At 37.0% G+C, this 14185-nt stretch overlaps 3 protein-coding genes across 8 annotated transcripts; all 3 read right to left on the bottom strand.

Moving 5' to 3' along the window:
• On the bottom strand, positions 1 to 1333 carry LOC112195311 (NDR1/HIN1-like protein 3). Its single transcript, XM_024335723.2, has 2 exons — positions 923 to 1333; positions 1 to 808 (listed from the first exon to the last, which is right to left on the bottom strand). Exons 1-2 carry the CDS (start codon positions 969 to 971, stop codon positions 303 to 305), a joined length of 555 nt encoding a protein of 184 aa, XP_024191491.1. The 5' UTR covers positions 972 to 1333; the 3' UTR covers positions 1 to 302.
• A 145-nt stretch (positions 1334 to 1478) lies between these two features.
• Positions 1479 to 7752, bottom strand: LOC112195310 (protein LUTEIN DEFICIENT 5, chloroplastic). The gene is made up of 17 exons (XM_024335722.2): positions 7429 to 7752; positions 7151 to 7301; positions 6644 to 6860; positions 6429 to 6500; positions 6221 to 6331; positions 5929 to 6120; positions 5623 to 5784; positions 5172 to 5267; positions 4997 to 5098; positions 4707 to 4739; positions 4504 to 4584; positions 4326 to 4408; positions 3310 to 3441; positions 2468 to 2528; positions 2248 to 2313; positions 1819 to 1981; positions 1479 to 1714 (listed from the first exon to the last, which is right to left on the bottom strand). Exons 1-17 carry the CDS (start codon positions 7523 to 7525, stop codon positions 1707 to 1709), a joined length of 1827 nt encoding a protein of 608 aa, XP_024191490.1. The 5' UTR covers positions 7526 to 7752; the 3' UTR covers positions 1479 to 1706.
• A 403-nt stretch (positions 7753 to 8155) lies between these two features.
• On the bottom strand, positions 8156 to 13623 carry LOC112195027 (protein BCCIP homolog). Of its 6 annotated transcripts, XM_024335320.2 has the most exons (16): positions 13479 to 13586; positions 13371 to 13399; positions 12637 to 12700; positions 12474 to 12533; positions 11535 to 11606; positions 11412 to 11439; positions 11209 to 11324; positions 10552 to 10740; positions 10372 to 10445; positions 10007 to 10231; positions 9687 to 9893; positions 9518 to 9583; positions 9332 to 9418; positions 9198 to 9254; positions 8716 to 8827; positions 8156 to 8619 (listed from the first exon to the last, which is right to left on the bottom strand). In XM_024335320.2, the coding sequence occupies exons 8-15, from the start codon at positions 10712 to 10714 to the stop codon at positions 8729 to 8731; spliced, it is 978 nt and encodes a 325-aa protein (XP_024191088.1). In that variant the 5' UTR covers positions 10715 to 10740; positions 11209 to 11324; positions 11412 to 11439; positions 11535 to 11606; positions 12474 to 12533; positions 12637 to 12700; positions 13371 to 13399; positions 13479 to 13586; the 3' UTR covers positions 8156 to 8619; positions 8716 to 8728. The 6 variants fall into 6 exon arrangements, with proteins under 6 accessions (XP_024191088.1, XP_024191086.1, XP_024191097.1 ...); XM_024335318.2 differs by lacking the exon at positions 13371 to 13399 and having other exon boundaries at positions 13479 to 13623; XM_024335329.2 differs by lacking the exons at positions 11412 to 11439; positions 13371 to 13399 and having other exon boundaries at positions 11209 to 11245; positions 13479 to 13623.
• Between the last annotated feature and the right edge of the window lie 562 nt (positions 13624 to 14185).

The following is a 14185-nucleotide window of genomic DNA, read 5'->3' as shown; positions in this document are numbered from 1 at the left end:
ACAAGTATGTCAATCGCATACATTACGAGTCTGTCAATCGCATACATTAAGCAATACCTATTGCATGAATAGTCATTATCATTTACAACACAAACAAAATTAACTAAAGAGGAGACTAAACTTCATACCGATGGGAAAAAACAAACACAAAAAAATAAGAGTGCTCAAAAAATAATTAACCTTCAATTAGGATTGAACTTGATTAAACCAAAAACCAACGGTGGTAATCATTATTTGGCGCGCAGTGGGTAGTATTGAAAGCATCGACTGATTTTGATCCATTGTTCAAAGGAACCTTCAAGTCACATGCGTAGAGTTGTATACTGCTTAGCCAATCGTTCTTCCACCAGGTGACGGACTTGTACGTACTTCTTTGGAAGATAGAGGGTAACGACAATGTCGTAGTAATTCCCTTTCCCTGACGCAGCTGCATCGCCAGTAATATTATCCCGCTGCAGTTTAAACGACGGCGTCAGAAGAGTCGTATTCTTTGCTGGTTGGTGAAAGTTAGCAATGCTGGCCATAGCAGACGTCTTGCGGTAGTCTGCGACGACTAGAGCCTTGTACCGGTAGTAGATTCCAAAATCCTTGTTGGGATTTCGAAGGGTGATGTTGAGGTCGAGATTGTAGTTGTTGGAGCTGGTTATGTTGAACTCGGTGAGGGAGGCATCAGTTACAGTGATCTTTATGTCATCTGGTGGCCCGCTTCTGATTATGCTCTCGACGAAATAAAACACCAGTAAAAGGAAAAGGAACACCACGAGTAAGATAATCCAACAGCGGCAGTGCTCGGTTTCCCGATCGGAATCTGTACATATATAGAAACTCATAATTAGTCATAACAAAGAACACGCTAGAGATACACACTAATTTACATATGCATGCATAATGAAGAACATGAGATGAACATTTATTTACTAACCTTGAGCAGCCGTGGTAGATCTTCTCTGGCATCCACTCGTGCGTGCCATTCTTATGAAGCTAACATAGTGATTGGTAGAGCAGGGACCTAGGGGTATATCTTTATGGACAGTCAAGGACCAATAGCACCTCGATTAGCCATGGTAAATCCTAATCATAATGTACCTTGGAAAACATTAATCCATATAATGTACGATTGTATATTATGGCAATAGATCACGCTCCCTAAGTCACAATTATTGAATGTGATTTGGGCTTAAACTAGAAGTAATCGATCTATTCCAATTCCCTGTTCGACAAGAAGTATGAATAAGTTGTTGTAATGAAGATGAACAGTTCTGATATATTCTCCCACTTGAACCGACAGTGTTTATACAACAAGAATGCCAGTAAAATCATCTTCTCTAGTCAATGAATGAGAGAAATTGACCATGCCCAATTTGACGAAAGTTGAATGAAGACCGAGAATTTGAACTAGGATTGTAGTCGTTGACCCTAGAAATGTTAGCACAGGTAACACACACTTCTCTTGAAATGCTTTAGTAGGGCGCCAAGAATTTAACAAATTTCAAAGATTGCTGTATTATGCTCTCATTATTCACGGGATTTTACCAACTATGAAATCAAACTATATTGATAACTTGAGATGGCCTCAAGTACAGTCACTGTTGCTCTATAGAAGTTACAAACATAATTTCTTTTGTAGTTTTGCAACCACATTCTTTTTGGCGAGATTCCATCTACGCACTTTCATCTGGCCATAGCTCTTCAATTTACAGATTACTTTATATACCTGGCATCATCAAACAGCTTATCTCTCTAGTAACATAAATCTCAGCTCATGTACAAAATATATGTAGCTTTTGATACATTAATCAAGCATAAGAAGAAACTCACCTTTTTGACCAACTAAAGAATCCCCTTTCGAAACACCAACAGATGTATCCACTTCAAATGAAGGCATCTCCAATGTGGGAACAATGGGAGGTTTTATTCTTCTTGTGACTGTCATCTTCAATCCTTCTGTGGTGTGAATTGTTGCTCCTGTAGTCATCTTCACCTGCACGGAGAACCACTCTCGTCAATTCTTATCTTCTGTAATTACTAGAAAGGTTATCGAATGAAAATTTAAGTTTCTGCAGCCATCCTCCTGGCAACCCATAGGATCTCTGCTGCATCCTCTGTTTTAACAGAGTTCATCTTCGGCTAGGTTAAAATTAGCTTCTAGGACTAACATTATCAAGGATAGCAAGGTAGAATCCTTTTTCTAAAAGTTCTAGCTAGGCTGCAAATAATACATGCCAGATATGACACACGGCTACTTACCTCAGGAGCACCAAGTGCCATTTGAAAGTTAAATCTCCGAACAAGCATTGTAAGTGCTACCACATTCTGTAAATCATCAGACTAAATGTTACAAATACTCTTCTTTGGTAAAGGAGAAGCTGTCAATATGTAAAAAGTCATATCGAGAAGCATGCACACATTTCACTGATCTGTTTTGTGACTTATAAATTACAGAAGTTAACCTCTCACAAGTTCATACCTCGTACGTGGCAAACATGTCGCCTACACATTTCCGTGGTCCTCCACCAAAGGGTAAGTAACTGAAACAATAAAGTGACGTACCACTTGTGATTAATTGTGTAATATAAAAGAAGGATTAAGAAGGTCATACTAACTACTACAAAAATGCATTATAATTCTCGAAATTGATAGCATAGACAGTGTTATGTGTGACCCTAATAAGTGCTTACTGACTTACACTCACATCCCATGTGTATATTAGAACGGGGATATATCCAAAAGTGAAAAACAAGTGAATTCCACGAAATGTGCTGTAATTACCCAAGTAATGGATAGGTTTTGTTAGAACTGTAGTTTTAAAAGATCGGTACATCCATCTAGAGACATGTACATGATATGGGAATGCTGCAAAGGCATACAGAAAAGTCCCACTTCTCAAACTACAACAGATATTAAGAATTTAGATGTTAACTTCTACACTTATTTACAATTCTGCAGCATGCTGTTTTCGTTTTCTTTTTCTTTTTGTTACAAAATCCTTTCAGTGACATCCTCCAAAGTCCAAACACCATCAGATATTCCATAGTTTTACTTTTCAATTTTCACATTGTTGTGTGGAAAAGTCTGCAATGAGAAGCTTAATAGCTTATATGCCTACCACATAGTATCTGCCACCTTCCTATATTACAACACTTTTCATAATAAACATTTTCCACCAAGGATGATAACATTCAGAACTTCATTAACTAAACAGATTAGTTGTAAAGTCGCATAAGAAAAACTTAGTGGTTTAAAGGAAACACCCATACAAGATTTCGTAACATGAATCTGAGTAGCCAAATAATAAGAGAGATAAAATACCTAAAGTTTTGGTTCGTCTCATTTGGATTGGGTCCATCTAATGGCCATCTTTCAGGATTAAACTTATCTGCGTCATCCCACAGTGTTGGACTGCGATGCAGATTCCAGACACAAATAAAAATATCCTCATTCCTGTAGAATTTAATGGTAACAGTAGGCATTAGTATCTTGCATAACATACTCTTTTTCTTTTTTTCACATTGCACGCTTTAATCAAATCATCTATACATGGACAAAACTGTTCACATCATAAGTTAAAAGGCACTTGGGAAACACAGACTAAACTATGAGCACCCATTACTTGAACATATGATCGAGGAAGAACCTATGAAGTAAAAATTTGCTAGAAGATAATCATGCAGTAGGATCTAGAGAACTGAAGTGGTGACAGGACCTCATATACCACTATGCAGAAGCAAAATAAACATTGAAAGGGTCAAATACTGAAAAGTTGGTCTTAACTCGTGTGTGGGGGAGGAGCAGAGCATGCTGATATTGAAAGTAACTATCTAACTCATTGCCAGAGTCTCATAAGAGAGGTCAGTGAGTAATCCTATTTAGATGCAAACACTCTAGAATTCAGGGGACAGGACTTAACTAAAGCCAGCATTTAGACTTCAAAGTCATCAGTTCAAATATTTTCACTTTGGATTGTCCAAATTTTTTTTTTTTTTCACTTCGGAAGAAAATTGTGCTACTATTTCCAATTGAGAATTATTTACTTCCAATTTTGTTACTTCACTATATTAAAAAAAGTTAGTCACTTTATAGACAGAACTTCACTTCATGCACGTAAAGAACCATATCTGACGGATTCCATTGCTAAGGACTCCCGGTGTGAAAAGCACCAGAGCCACAGACAGTAGAAAAAAACAGAATATAAAAGAGAAAAGTAGGAATTTATTAACTTATTTTTTTCCTTTGAAAAGATCATAGGATTGGAAAGAAACAGATTAGAAGAGATAATATAAATTACGTCTATAGATAGCATTGCTGAGAGATTTTCTATGCATAACCTTTTTATCGGGTATTCTCCAAGCATGTCATCCTCAAGAGAACGACGGATTAACACAGGTGGTTGTGGGTAAAGCCTCAAGGACTGCCAGAGGAGGAAAAGAGCGACAGATAAACCAAAATATCAAAACTAATACAAGATTCAATTTTTATTCATTCTGATAAATCTGATCTGCTTACTTCGTTGATCACTCGAGTTGCATACTTGAGTTTTTTCATGTCTTCAATGGTTGGAATTCTATCCCCTAGAATTAAATCAACCTAACAAATAAAGTAATATAATTTGAATAAAACACCATATCATATAGATCGATGAATTCATGATTCCAACTGATTGTGTTGGTATAACGACAGATACATAGCTATTGAAAGTAATGATGTACCTCCTCTTGGAGCTTTGACATGACCCTAGGCTCCTGCAAGTCAAAAGGTTAACTCGTGATGACTTCTAGTTTCAAGGCATGTATTGTTGTCCTCAAATTTCTAATCTACTTTACAAAATGAATTACTTATTTGGGTTTGCAAGATAATCATGTGCTGTAACTTAATCACACCCTGCTCAGGATTTACAAGTTGTAGTTCACCTTAAGTAAAATCTATTTCTATGTTCTAATGATGAAAAAAGTGAGAAATGATTCCCTTTACTACGAGTCTAAGTCTCAAATGTGTTTACCTTGGAAAGAAGAAAAAAGGTCCATGTTAAAACTGCAGCTGATGTTTCATGCCCAGCTATAAGCATTGTCATCAAGTCATCACGGAGTTGCTTGCTAGAAACCTACAAAAAGTTGTGTAAAACGTCTAATATTTGAGCTTGTAATAATCATGTATGGTAAACTGCAGTTACTTACATCATCCCCTGATGCCAAAAGGAAATGGAGAATACTAGGATCTTGTTCATTGATGTACTCCTCATGAAACTGTAGTTCTTCTTCATCTACCATCCTCTGCAGATGTACAAAGAAAGAGAAAAATAAAGCAAAATCTCATCAGCTTAGCAGCCATCTAGTTGTCAATACAGTTATTTCAATTTGACTTCATAATTCTACAAAAGAAATTGAGTTTCCATATTCTTATCTGTTTTAAGGGATTTGCACTCCTTGAAAAACTAGTATTAGTTGCAACAAATGACTTTATTATCCAAAATAGTAAGTTGGGAATTGGGAGTTAGTTATGTTATTGGAATGTAGAAGCCATGTAATACTGTATAAGCATATACATATTGGAAAATATATCCACAGAAGAAAAGGCAAAAAACATTGTGGAATACAGCTCTGTGTTGCCCAACACTTGATGGCTTACCTTGCAAATTGCAATTAGATCATCCAACGTAACATTGATTAATTTGAGGGCTTTTGCCACCTTTCTCTGTCGTGGTGAAATGTCTTTCCATATTGGAATCTCCCAGACTGGAATTGGTGCAACACTGCGATCTTCTGCTTCTCTCAAGACAGTGTAAACAGCCTATTCCAGCCAAATTAGAAAGACATGAATATGTGAAGTATTTCTGTGAAATTAAATCCCAAAGAAAATCAATGAGGATATTTGGAAGGTAAAAAAGAAGTGTCTCAACTACTGAAGCTATGAACAAATGAATTATAGAAATACCTCAACTATCCCAGTGTCATTGGTTAATGAATCAAAGTCATAATTAAAAAGTGCCTTGCCAATGATGTCCAGTGTCAAACGAGAGAAAAGTGACTCCATCTCTACATCTTCCCCATCAGTTGCAGCAGTGTCGAGCTTTTGACAAAGCCTCTCTGTAGCTTGTCCGAAGAGGTTAATCATAGCTGTTACATACTACATATCAAAGCAAGTACAGAAATCAACACAAAAAAGGGTCCATAATAAATGGTCAACAAAAGATATTAACAAATAGTTTCAACGAGTGGGTAATTACCTTCAGATGCAATGCAGGGACTATAGCACGTCGTCGAACACGCCATATTTCACCATCTGCTGGGATGAGTCCTTTACCCATGACAAATTCTAGAATTTCAGCCAAGATTCCCTGTTAAAAAAGTAAAAGAGTAGCTATCAATTGAGAGAGATTGGTTTTTTTTTTTTTAATTTTTTTTTGAAAGAGAGAGATTAGTTAATTGGCTTACCTTTGAATAAGCCTTTGAATTATCTCTTAATATATGTTTGGCAATGGCAGGATCAGATACTATCAAAAAGGACTGCAAAAAGAATTAACTAAAACTTCAGGCCAAAAAGAGAATGACTAAGTAATTCAACAAAGCCAGTGGCCTTTTTGTCATGACAATCCAGTAAGTTGAGAGAACATTAATATGCCAAAACATTCATACTACAAAATACCAACCTTTGGTCCAAAGGTCAGCCGGAAAATTCCACCATATGTGAGGTAGAGCTCATATAGGGGAATGAAAAAGGCCTCACTCTGAACAGCACTAATTGATCCTTTTGCCTCTGGAATTTTCGGACAGGGTTGTTGCGTATCTCCCCAATTGAAAAAAAAGTCTAGAACCTCCCTAGGAACACCCAACTTCAACAAACCGTTCCTCAATTCAGATGGAAAACTAGTTACCACATTCAGAGAAACTCAGAGTTATGAACAGATCAACTAGAACAGTGCAACTATATTAACACAAACTAACAATGTTGGCCCTAATATAGCATCTATCACACAACTTTAAGCACACCCACAATCATTTTCACCACCAGAAAAAAATAAAAATAAATACAATTAAAACAAATTTGTGCTTATACAATTAAAGTTGCTATGATCAAGCATGTCCGAAATCCAGTGATTGATTTTCCTCAAACAAATTGAATCAATTATAGCTGAAACTAAATTATCAGTTCATACCCAGATTTATTCACAGTGAACTCTCCTGACGAAATCCGAGCAGACAACTCAGCTCGCCTTTTCTCTTCAGCCAACTGTTCCACTTCATTCTTCACTGAATCAGGCCCTCTTCCATTAGAAGAGCACGTAATCACTGAGAAACCAATGTTTCCTGCAAAACCCAACAAAATGATCAATCAAACCAATCAATCCAAACCAAATGTAGCTCAAAGATTGAAACTTTTTTTTTTTTTTTTTACTGGTAGAACCCAAAGATTGAAACTTCAGTGAAATCAGACCTCTCTGCTTTGTGGGTCTGAGTAGCCTATTGGTTTGGAGCTTGGTTTGGAAGGTTTTGGTGGGGACGAACTGAAGCAGAGGAATGGTGGCAGCCATTGGTTACAGGAATGCCACAGAGGAATTAGGAGATTGATGGGTTCAGTTGGGCACACTGAGAATAAGTGACCAACTGAAATAGCGAGGAAGATGATAATGCAGCAAATTAAAGGCCAAATGTGGCGGTTTTCTAGCGCTCACAGCAAGTGTGTTGGAAGTTTGGTATCTTTTTCAAGCCGCCTAGTGTTAGATACCCGCCAGTAAAGTCCAATTATAAATTTTGGTCACTACATTTTCACGACAGGTTATCACTACAGTTCGGTTTCTGCAGTCAACGTGTACTTATAAGGCACATATATGATGCTAGGTAGTAAGATAGGAACGGGTTCATTTATCTTATTCTATGGTTGGAGTTGTTATACGCAGGTCAGTTGATTCCCTCTGATTACAGTAGGATGAGGTTGAAGATGGGAATCTTGGATCAAGGAAAGTGCTTATTGGTCCAAATGATTAAACAGGTGTAACTGGCCCAATTAAATTGCAACGAACGCGACGGCAACATTGTTCTTTTCTATCTTCTTTTTTTTTTTTTTTTTTGGCAATTGGCGACATGAAACGAAAGATTCTTGTTATTGAGCGTTTTCACGGGTTTTGTGGAATTCCGTGGAGATTAAAGGCGGTCATTCGAGATAAATAAAGAACTAAAGACTACGGAATTTCAAAGAAATTGTCAGAGTTAAAAGAACAAGGGTACTAAACCCTACTTATTGTTCTAACCGCCACACACAAATTTTAAGACCAAATTTGCGATAGTACTATTCTTTGGTCTTTTTGCATAAATTCATAATCCCTTGCTCTCATCCAGATGGTATTCCCTGCTTGTCTATTTTCCTCACTGGTTCATATAAAATCTCCAAGATAATAGAGAGCATAATGATCCACGACACGTTGCTCCATAGTCCATACTTGTCTGTACCTCCCATTAGAGACTTAACTTTCTCGATGAATCTTAAGAGGGAAGGAGGGACCATTTGGGAGTTGGGACCAAATGAAGTTGATGAACGGCTCTTAGATCCTCACCACGTGAAGGTTGTAATATGCATTTGCCTCTAGCTCTCTCTATTATTCAGGCACCCGCAAAAGGAAAATGGGACCTGCAAACAGAGATACAGATGCAATGGATCAACTTATGGCGAACGTGACTATTACATATGATAATTGAGGCGAATCACCAAAAGAGTTTGCTCAACCTTGCAATGAGAATCAAGGTTCCTCGATTAAAGATTGCAGCTGTTGTTGGAATGTAGAGACCTTGTCTGCTTTTACAGCCATGACTAACCCCGTTTGCTGATAGTTTCTTAGCTGCAGAATAAATAATGAAAACACCACGAATTGTTATAGTCACAAAGGCAATGATATGACTAGCGCAAAAGAGGACGCCATTCAAGTGAAATTTTTTGTCCAACTTGGTATTGCCATGATCTTGAGTAACTGTCCCGGTAAAAGCTTTACCTATTTGACTAATGCTGGTGATGTGTGTGTATTACAAATATTCCGTGTAACCTCCCAATCAATGTTTGTGGGTCCACTAGATGAATCAAATCAAACAGTAAATTCAAGAAGAGATTAAAATTTTTCCCTCCTGTATTTCTTTGAAGATGAACTATTCATAGCATAATGGATTAGAGATCTATACTGAGAAATCAGGACAGGCGGCCATATGACTACTTGCCTCATGAGGTGCAATCTGCGGAGAGTTCAAAGAAAATTCAAAGGACCAGGAGCTGAGCTGAAATACATTTGAAAATATGATTAGTAAATGATGTGAAAAACAAAAAATGATATTTCATATCAAATAAACAGTACCTTGTGAAATATTTCATCTTCTGGCTTTACGTATATTATTGCCTCTTCATTAACATTCTGCTTCCTTTTCTGGTCAGCAGTTTTGTGCTGTATTTTTGCATCAAGAAACAAAATAAATGGAAGGCATAGAGAGAGAGAGAATGAGAGGGAGAGTTCAAAGAGCAGAGAAATGCTTGAATGGCTTACCCTGTAAAATTTAGTGATTATTATATAAAACTTAAATCGAAAAGAATTCTTGAGCTCCTCTGTTGGCTGCCGCGAGTGAAACAACAAATATAAATCAAGTAGAGGAATTCATTTCCAGAAGTATCTTCACAAGCTCATAATCCTATATTATCAGTCTAGTGATTCTAACCTCATCTTCTGTAGCCCAAGAGACTTCGTTAAAGAGGCCGTCATAAAGAGGTGGCAAGAGCTGTGGAGGTAAATTTGTCACACGTTGAGAAACCAACAGACCAACACTATGTGCTTCCTTTCCCAAAAGTGATCTCAGGTCATCTATTACATCCTTCTGAGAAACTTTCAGGAGAAACTCATTAATCTCTGTCATACATTTCTGGTCCTGTTCAGAATGAAAGAAGTTCCGTCAAAAGTCCAATAACTTGCAAACCTACAGGTATATAGCAGAAAGATGTGACTGTGATTTATTGGAATGCAGAAGTATAGGTTACTTGCCTTGTATCTCCCCAAGTTAAGGGTGGTAACAAGAGAAAAAATTCCATTATCTTCGTCATCCTCTATTTTAACAACAGACCCTACAGTGGTCTGTTCCAATATTAAGCCTACAAAACCACTCAAATCCCACTCTTTATCATCAAGGTAGGTCTGCAGCAAGGTCTTCACTCCATGAAAGTCATCGGCTTTTGGATCAAAGAATGCAAAATCTACTTGAACATTTCCCTTTACAGATTAGAACCAAAATCTCATAAAAATCCAAGTATGAATGAAGAATTACTAAATACTGTCGAAATTTCAGCAATTCTAACAAAGAACTGTAATTTTAGGGAGAATGAATAGTTACACCAGAAGTATTTGCTTACATCGAACTCTTCTTCTTCAGAAGATTCCAACTGTTCATTCTTGGCTTTCAACTTATTCTTTACTGTTTTATTACCTGAAAAGCATGGAGAGGCCCAAAAAGAGTTAACAGACAGAGAGAATAAAATTACAAGGCAAGATTCATATTAAACCAAAAGGAGTCATTAGGATGACAATCATGCCTGCGGAGTTTGGTGGTGATTTTTGAAGGACTTCTGCGATGTGCATTTGACGCTTGGCGGTATAAACCGAGGCAACCCTAGCGGCTGATTGACGAGCAAATTGGGAAAAGGTCAGAGGACGCGATATCACCAGTCCACGATGCCTCATCGGCCTACGGGGCATCTTCACTATCTAATGCTACTAAATCACTGTGCAATTTCATTGAGTTTGAAGGTGGGGTCAGCATACAGTTAAGAATAAACTCAAGTCTAAAGAGTGTTTATTCTCACTTCTATTAACTAAGATGGCATACCCCCCCCCCCCCCCCCAATTTTTTAATTTTTTTGGTCTTCTCACTTCTATTAACTAAGATGGCATAATGACATGAAATAAGCTTAACTGAAGCAATTGAACCCTCCCATATTCATATGATTTGTTTGATTATGCCACCAACGACTAAAAATTCTTTTGATAGAAAGTAGTAATGTGAATTATAGTAATAAACAAAGGATTTTGTATTAGGATTTGAAGAAAACAGTATGGGAAGTTTTGAATTTTTTTAAACTTTACTTCTAAATTTTAATAGTGTGATTAAGTATGATAATTTTTCATATCTTGAACCCCCAAGGTTTAGAATTAAATCACAATTCTATGAAACTTAGGAGAAATTAACTCACAGAGTCAGCTGCACAATTAGGCAACTTGATTTGAGTGCTGCAGGATCAAAATAAACAAAGCAGTTCTCAACTTTTAGTCACAACAGTAAACCAAGTTTCTTGCTCAAAACAATCACCTGCAAATAAAAATAATTACACATTAATAACTGACACCAATGATAAATGAGATGAAGCTTAAAAGTCAATCTTTCAACAGCAATTACCCGATTCTTCTTCCTTCCAACACGGTGACTAAACTTGCAATTCCCCGGAGCATTTCAAAACAACAACCTAGTATCAGACAAAAAAAAAAAAAAAGAACAGATACGTGAGCAATCCAAAATTACCTGCTATCAACCGATGTCCTCTCTTCAATGTTCGAAGCCTCTTCTCCAACAATATTAAGAGTCTCTCTGTCTCTGCAATCAAACATACCAAAATAAAGATTTCACTTTTTTTCTTTTTGTTCCCAATCACTAAAAAAAAAAAAAAAATTAGATCCAATCTAACATAGAAACTCATAAACACAAAATATGAAACACTCATTAGTCTCTGAATTACCCAGGCCTAGGGAATCATCAACCACACACACAGATATATATAAAGGAATCACAAAATTGTTGACATTGGATACGTTTCCCATATTGAAATTGTCATTATAGCATGCTGCAGTCTGCTATAGGCTTACTTGTTGACATTCTTGGACTGAAATTTCTTTTCTCAGTAAATAAGAGCTTTTACACTAAACAAAACAGCAAGGAAGACTAAGAATAAAATCACAGACCCAAATTGAAATCAAAACATAAAAAAGCAAGACAGCAAGAAAGAAGAAGAATAAAATCTCAGACCCAAATTGAAATCAAAATGTAAAAAAACAATGTTTACAAATTGAGGTACTAAGCCCTTCTCTGACTCTAGCTCTAGCTCAATCAAGGCAATTGGAGAATACCCAAAGTGGCTACTATAATAACAATTTGAAAATCACAAATTGACAATCATAAAGCTAATCTACATCTACAAATCAACCAAATTGAATAAATCAATACCAACTAATCTGATTGAACATGACAAAGTAATTCTACGAAATCAAGGGAGCCACCATCCAATGAAAATATTGAAATTACCAAACATCAGAAACAAAGCTTGAAACTTTTCCAATCAATCACCCAAATCCCAAATCCGAAGACAAACAAAAGCCCTAAAACATAAAAAACCATAACAATTCGAAACCAACAACAAGTAAAAACGCAACTAACAAAAACAAAAGTAGAAGAAAATGGCCAAACCTGCGATCCTCACTCTAGCCAAACCCACCAAAGCCACAAATCAGAACACCACGGTCCCTTCTATTGCATATAACACAAAGGTTAATCTAACCAGGAACCAAAAGAAAATTTCCACATGCCTTAATCAAGCCAAAGAAAAACTCAGCAAGAAAAATTTCCAAACCTTCGATCTCTGAATAATATCCGAACCAAACGCAGACCAATTGCTCTTCTTCTCCCTTTTTTTTCTAAAGCCAAACCAAATCCAAGTTCACAAATCAAAACCAAAAAATCGACATCAAACACAGGGAAAACAAAAAAACAAAAACTCGCTCTCTCAATCCTCCTTACACGATTGCAGACAAAAGAAGCACTCCATTGATTATAGAAATCCAGATCACACTCTCACAATTTAGATTAGACGGCTCTAGATTTGTCTGCATTCACTTTTGTCAAGTACCCATTTTGACCCACTCCCAGAATGATTACTACTCGTAGAAGATCCACTATACTATAACAAAATTTCAGATTGAATATCCTTGTGATACCTTAGAGATAATTTGTTCCTATTCTGGTTCTTGTATTTGAGAATAACGCTGCCAAATAAACAACAGCTAGCAATAGCACCGAAAACTTCCCAGATAATACTCCCTTTAAAGATTTTCTTAAGGTCAATAACAAAACCATAATTAGTTTAGTTTATGGGCATGATATTTTGGAGAAAAGCACTGTATTTGGGGATGAATGGACCTCTATGTGCAATGAATCAAATACAAATTCCTCAGAAGAACCAAACTTTCGAATCAAATTCATTAAGAAACTTTGCTGCTGGTTGCGTTTCAAACACTAATTGGTTTGGAGCTCCCCATATGCCTAGAATTTCATCAAAAATCAACCACCATCTAACAAAAAGCATACCCTTCCACTCGAATTCCAAAGCTAAACCTCTAAAACGTAAAAAAACTGATATCAGTTCAAGACCAAAAACCCAATCAAACAATAGCAATACCAACCAAAAAGCCATACCTTAAAAACCTTTCGAATCAATCACCAAGGTCCTAAAGCCAAACCCACCAAAACCACAAATCTGGGTGTTCGAGCAGCACGGGATTCTCCAAACCAAACCCAGTCCCTTCTTACAGCGTCAAACAAAAACAGAGAGAGAGGGAACGACCAGTGTCTTATGGCAAACTCACAGTGGCATCCGGTAATTTCCCAAAAAATAGAAGGGCAAAATGGTCATTTAGCATCCTTACGGGCAGTCATCTTCTCCTGATGCCAAAAGGAAATGGAGAATATATGTATACTAGGATCTTGTTCATTCGTGTACTCCTCATGAAACTGTAGTTCTTCTTCGTCTACCATCCTCTGCAGAAGTACGTACTACAGACCAAGAGCAAAAATAAAAGCAAAACGTACGTCATCAGCTTAATTAGTAGCCATATCTATCAGCTTGATTAATTTGAGGGCTTTTGTCACCTTCCTCTGTCGTGGTGAAGTGTCTTTAATTCCATATTGGAATCTCGAGCTCCCAGACTGGTACGGCATTGGTGCAACACTGCGCGCGCGCTCGATCTTCTGCTTCTCTCAAGACTCGATCTGTAAACAGCCTGCAGGTCGAGCCATGCAAAATAAAAATGACCTGATGATGAATATCTTAAGTGTATCTGTGGAATTGACTTCCAGATAGATAGAATCTACTATTATACGATGAGAAGTGGAGGGTATAAAAG

The sequence above is a fragment of the Rosa chinensis genome, chromosome 3 (assembly GCF_002994745.2).
Source record: "Rosa chinensis cultivar Old Blush chromosome 3, RchiOBHm-V2, whole genome shotgun sequence".
In the NCBI taxonomy this organism is placed as follows: Eukaryota; Viridiplantae; Streptophyta; class Magnoliopsida; order Rosales; family Rosaceae; genus Rosa; species Rosa chinensis.
This window is presented reverse-complemented; position numbering and strand designations above follow the sequence as displayed.